Source organism: Vanessa tameamea, chromosome 4, assembly GCF_037043105.1.
Source record: "Vanessa tameamea isolate UH-Manoa-2023 chromosome 4, ilVanTame1 primary haplotype, whole genome shotgun sequence".
NCBI classification, from domain to species: Eukaryota; Metazoa; Arthropoda; class Insecta; order Lepidoptera; family Nymphalidae; genus Vanessa; species Vanessa tameamea.
The window spans coordinates 4,077,802-4,084,178 of NC_087312.1; the positions used below are offsets into that span (position 1 = coordinate 4,077,802).

The 6,377-nt window shown below is 32.4% G+C and overlaps 1 protein-coding gene across 3 annotated transcripts; it reads right to left on the minus strand.

The window, feature by feature from the left end:
- Window positions 1-501: 501 nt before the first annotated feature.
- On the minus strand, window positions 502-5,721 carry LOC113394319 (uncharacterized). 3 transcript variants are annotated; one of them, XR_010309982.1, is made up of 4 exons: window positions 5,609-5,721; window positions 5,180-5,397; window positions 747-4,838; window positions 502-640 (listed from the first exon to the last, which is right to left on the minus strand). XR_010309982.1 is itself a non-coding variant. In XM_064220759.1 (4 exons), exons 2-4 carry the CDS (start codon window positions 5,393-5,395, stop codon window positions 613-615), a joined length of 468 nt encoding a protein of 155 aa, XP_064076829.1. In that variant the 5' UTR covers window positions 5,396-5,397; window positions 5,609-5,721; the 3' UTR covers window positions 502-612. The 3 variants fall into 3 exon arrangements, 2 of the variants coding, with proteins under 2 accessions (XP_064076829.1, XP_026487367.1); XM_064220759.1 differs by having other exon boundaries at window positions 4,615-4,838; XM_026631582.2 differs by having other exon boundaries at window positions 502-4,838.
- Window positions 5,722-6,377: the final 656 nt, after the last annotated feature.

Consider the following 6,377-nt stretch of genomic DNA (forward strand, 5'->3'; position numbering starts at 1 on the left):
TGGTTTCTGATTAGGAATTATTAATAGTAGCCTCAAGTTTCGAAAGATAGTATTTACACTTCCGTTCTTCAGAAAGAAAATGCTTCGGAAAATTTGGTTCAATTTATTCGAAATGAGCGCTTTGTTTTCTGTATGTAATTTATTTCCAGAATTGAATTCTTGTTAGCAACTCTGTCGGTTTATATAGGTGGCTTGTGTTATGGCTACTAACCTTTCCGGATAGGGAATTATTTTATGCAGTATTTAGTTCCAACTCTTTGTCAATTAATGTGATAGGTAAGTATTTATCAAAAGCAAATGGCAACGGCAATTTTCTGATGTGTTAATAGGCTAGTTGGCATGGCGCCCGCGTCCAAATATCTACATTACGAAAACTTGACAATGTAAACAAGAAGTCAAAAAATAGAACTATATTTTAGTCTTTTATTATTGTTTTAAGAGAAACAAACAGGTAATTAATTACTGAAAACGAGACCGTAGGATATTAATAAAACATTGAGATACATATAAAAATATTTTATTAAAAACATTTTGGTAACATTTAATAAGAACACTTAGGTAAAAATAAATCGACATCAAAATCATTTAAAAAGAACAGCCTGGACTGGAAGTTCACGGAGGAAACCGGAACAGCAAAAAACTAAAATAAATAAAAACAATGATAACACTCTAGGCAGACATGTCTAATTGACAACCAGAATTAAGGCATCGCAAGAATAATTATTTAAGTACGATAAAATACCTACGGCTATTATTATAATTACAACAAATAAACGCATAATGCGTGCGTTCGCATGTGAAGCGTCGTCTCCGTTCCCCGCGCCGCTCGGACGGGAGCGACGCGGGAGGCGACGGCGACGCGCGACCCTGTACAGTCTCTTGGCAGGGAACTTACATCGAGTATTATTGCCACTAACATTATTTCACTCCAATCACGAGACATTTTGCTTGCCACTACGCCGTAATTATACACTACTAAATACTAAAACATCCCAATTATACCAAGCTATGTTAAAATTTTACCTAACTAATAATATTATCTTCGGTTAATTTTGATACTAGAATGATATAACATCATCTCATATTGTACTCTTAACATTAGATACGCTGGATTAAATTATAAAATGAGGAATTACATGTTATACATAATATTGCAAGCATTACTGAGATTGTGCACGTTACGTGGATTCTTTCTTTAAAAGTAACAATTTTAAACTTATGTGTTAAGAAGGACGATCGCTTATACTGAAGTAGACGAGGGTCGGGCAACCGGCCGCTACGGCCTGCCCTTACAAACAGCTACATTAAAGGAACAGTCAAAGATTAAATTACGAGCATTGGCACTTTCAATATTAAATCTTAATTACACTCTCGAAATAGCACTGCATATCAATAACCAACTTAAAAACTAAATTCAGATCAGTCATTTATGATATCACATCAAAATAAACAGGGAAATATATAATATGTGATTATCGATTGGATATACTATATAATATATATTATATTCTTTTCAAAAGAGGTATTAATTTTCTTAAGGGTTACTAAAATATTGAGCTCTGCGCCGCGCGCGACGCACGATATCACGGTAATAAGAGAACAACATTAAACCAATAAGTTTTGGTACTTGGAGTTTGTCTCAGAGTTAATTCTATTTCGCTAAACCTACATAATGCTTATCAGATACGTAATACACAGGACGCGCACCCCTCGGCGGTCGCAGACATTCCGCGGGCGCCTCGTCTAGGCAATAAACCCTTCATCCCTATACAATTTTCATTATAAAAATACTGTCATTTGACTACAGTTCAATGAGAAAAATAGTTATTATAAATATGAATGAACAATAGATAAAATACAACATAATATAATATAATGTATATGATTTGACTAAACAAAATAAAATGCATAAAATTGAAATGATTAAACGTTGTAAAATCACTTGAAGACACTTAGCAATGGAAGGTACTAATTGATATTTTAGAAAAAAAAAAATCATTCAGTTAAAATAAATAGCACAACAACCAATATATTTGGCAATGTGGATTAAAATAATTAACAACTACTACCCCTCGGCTGCTAACTTAAACAAAATTGGAATGCAAATATTGCATCGCACCTCGGCCTCTGTTGGTATTTGGGAGCGCGGCGCTCTGCCGACAGGGACTCCTACACTACGACTTAGGAGACTTTACAACAAGAGCTACTTTATAAAACTGTGCGTATCTCTCCAAATACTCCCGTTTGAACTACATTCGTTTGAAGCTTGTCATATTAAAGTTAATAACTAAATAATAATCTGAATGCAACATTTCATTTTAAATAACCATAACAACCATTTTGTGAGTATGTGTGACTGAATATAGCACACCGCTTGCAAAGGCACCTCTAAAATTTAGGATTATGATATTAGCGACTTAGAGATGCCTTCCAATTTAGGATTATTGTTATGTATATCACTGTAAGCTGCATTCTGAGATCCATGCTATATGTTCAGTCATGACCCACTGAATCATAAATATTATATTAAAATTTTGTAAATTATTCACTTATTTGTTTATGTTCATAGCCCATTTGTATTGATTACTGGATAAATATAGATATCATAATAAATTGGCGATGACTCACAGATAAAGCAATTGATAAAAAATGCAATGTTATCATGTAAATTTAAATCGTGATAAGACCATTGTTTCGGTAGAGAGTTCTGCTAATAAAATTATCGTTATAAAGTTTAAATAAATCAATGCGTCATTGTTGGTCCCTTCCATAATATTTGCCAAACCTTGAATCAAATCCCATATAAATATAAATAAAATTTTGATAACTACAAACTGTATTGTCTCATATCAACATTTTTTATAAAAATAACTTTGTGGGTAATATTTAAAGATTATTGTGTAGAAATACCAGTTTAAATTTAAAGCTGATCACAACATAGCAGAACCAAAGTTGCACAAAAGGACAGTATCAATTATTATTCATTATAGTAGTTAGTACTTTACACATTACTTATATATAATTTAAGAGACTCACTATTAAATATCTTGACTAAATTAAGAGACCATGGATATTACAATTTAAATATGCATTTATAGAGAATTTTCCAGTCTGTTAACGACACTTACGATAATTTCACTAGAAACCCAGCATCTGGGCGCATTTAAATGACTGAAACGTTTTAAAACGGTCTGTAACATCTACTAAAACCTTAGAATATCTAATCACTGTTTTAATTTGTGATGATATGCACTGATAACCCATTATTACTATGTTCCTCATGGGTTCCTCACATAACTATACGAGTTGTTCAAGCTTTCACACAAGAGTGGATGGGAAACAGATATTTTGGGCAATGTGTCAAGATTGTAACCTCTAGATGACATGTCATCACTATTATATTATGTTCGGACGGTAAATCCAACAATCATAATTACATCTTAAAATTAACATTCAACTTGGCTATAAATTGGTGCCGTCTCGTCAAAATCGTAGATTGAATATACGAGATGCAGCCTTTCGGTTAAAACAATGACGATTCTGTTTATAAATGACTGTGGAATATATTCATATCAATAATCCTACACTAAATATTATCGTAAAACAATATTCAAATAATAACTATAAGACGTAATGGTGGGAATAACTCATTATGACATTTAAAAGTAAAAATCCATAATAATTTAAATTTAAATATTGCTTTAAAGTAATTAAACATAAAACCTAAGGGTCAAAAAATTTTAACCAATTGATTTTATGTCAATTAATTGACATAAATTGTTTTCAAACAATTTATAGATAATTTAATATGCATTATTAAACAAGTAATATTCTTTGGATAACAAATAATTATTAATATTTCTAAGAGGAACTAAATGTAATATAATATATTATTATTTTTTCTTTATATATTAAATAATAATTTATAAGATTGGAATTTGAGGACTGATTCATTAAGATCCTAGTTTTTGGGATTAAAATGCCAATTTTGTATGTTTTTAAATAACATATGGCATTAACTTTTCATAATAACCTAACTTTTAATTTATCACACATTTAAATAAGTTAAAAACAAAAACGAAATTCAAATGGATCGTCACGCGTTTCTTAGAATTTGTCAAAAATTGCATTTTTTAAATTAAGATCACAGTATTAAGTCACTTTTAAATTGTAACGCTACGAATTCGCGGGACGATAGCCACATACATATTCCACAGTCATCTGAACTGGGTCACATCAGGCAAATACATTAACAAAACATTAGGATATTGTCATGAGCTAGCGACTTCAGTTCAAATGGAAAATTTGTTCATTACCTAAAATAAATAGTACCTGATAGAAAATAGGAATCCCTGACATTTTAGGCTAGAATATCAGGTCGTCAGGTGATAAATTCATTACAATGTAGTGAACTAAAGTCGTTGGCTAAAATTTACAACGGTAGGACTGACGCCATTTATGTGACATGTTAAACAAGTCGATTTGCACCCTGTTGTGTCCCAGTTATAACCCAAAATTTCGTTTGTTCAGGTTTACGTTGTCATATTGTCGAATTAATCTGTGGCGGCTACGACCCATGAGAAGCCACACAAGCGGCAAGAATCTTTTACGTACTGCGTGCGTGTCCCGTACGGTCCCAACCGGTGGTACTGCGATCGGTTGGCGAAGAACAGCGCAGGATTGTTTGGTGGCAGTACTGTGGCACGGTAATTCCATCGAGGATCAGTGAGATTAGCATTCAAGTTGAGAATATCATGCCCTCCATAAAATATTGTAACATCTTCAACTTTTTTCTCTTTCGGACGTGGCTGTGGTTGCACAACGGGTTCGAATAATTTCTGAAATACATTAATATACGAATATAAACACGAACGAATAAGTTTCACTACATAATAGGACTAAGTTCAATGTAAAAATCGATATTTTTAATTGTATGATTATAATTACGAAAACCATTTATATTTACTTTTTAATACTAAAAAACAAAGAAAAGAAAAAATATATGCCATTAGTGAAATAAGCTCTACTTTAGTCCCCAAAATCTTTCCATTATCACACGTCAATTGTACACAACATTGATAGCGTAAGACGTTCGCCATTACGGAATATTATGAAAATAGAGAGGTCAAGGCCAGGACGTACGCAAACAAAATAGTGCAAATTATTTAATTTTTCTTACCTTCTCTGTTGTCTGAGGACTAGACGGCAAGGAGTCGTTATTCACCGACTCGGATTTCAACGAGCCCAATGAGCCGATACCGCTAGATTCACTGGAGACAGATGGGCTCGGGCTCGTCTGAGACTGAGACAGGCCCGCTATATCTATGATATGCCTGAACGAATTAAAATTTTCTGTCTCCAATCCAGCCAGAGGTAGTGCAACTGATAAAGCCATGTCTGTAAATGGATAATAACAATTGTATTCCAATTTACACGTGCATAATATACGCTACTGCGTGTGAACACATCGAAGTTATGTTGACAGAATTCAACGCGCCAAATTTTCTTACCACCACACTAAATATGTATGCGTAATTCACCTTTAACGAGATAATCACAAATAAAAAAAAAACACTACGATAATAGGAATAAGAAAAACAATAATTACCGAAAAGCGCTATCTTCAAAAGTACAAGCCTCGGCGTAGTTGAAAGAGATCGAACATTTACGAAGTGAAGTTGGTTACATTATCTCGCGTTTGCGTGTGCGTGATGTCGAGCGGCAAGCGGAAGTTATTTTTTAGTCGGTAAAACAGTCTATTACGCAGCAAACAGAGATTCTTCGAAATATCAATTAATTTATAACAAAATTGCGTTTATAATGTATATTTATGTTTTTAATGGTTAAAAAATGATTTTTTACGACGTTTGTAGGCTTATTTAGTCAGAAAATAATATATGATTATATCTGCAGCAGCGCCATCTAGGCAAGGCAAACCTAAGACAAAACTCGAATATTGAAATATTTAGTTCAGTTCTGTGACGCTAGATGGCATAACTACATTTAAAGTTTACGCTACATCTAAGAGATGGCGCTCTCAGGTACTATATTAAACATTATAAAAATTGATTTCTTTGGTATTATTGTTATAAAAAAATGAGTGGTTTATGTTACTAATAAATTATTTTAAGCTGATGACATGTATTAAAGGTCAATATTCTTAGGTAAAGCTTTGAGCATATGTGATAAAAAATGTTTTGATAAATAATCAACATTAATTTATTTAATTTAAAACTTTAAGGAACGATTATATTATGTACAAATAAAACAGAATTTACTGTCTTCAATACAGATATAAAATATAAAAAATGGGTGAAAAGTTTAGTCTGATTATATCAAACAACCATAAAATAAACTTGCTATTTGTGTTTTCACAT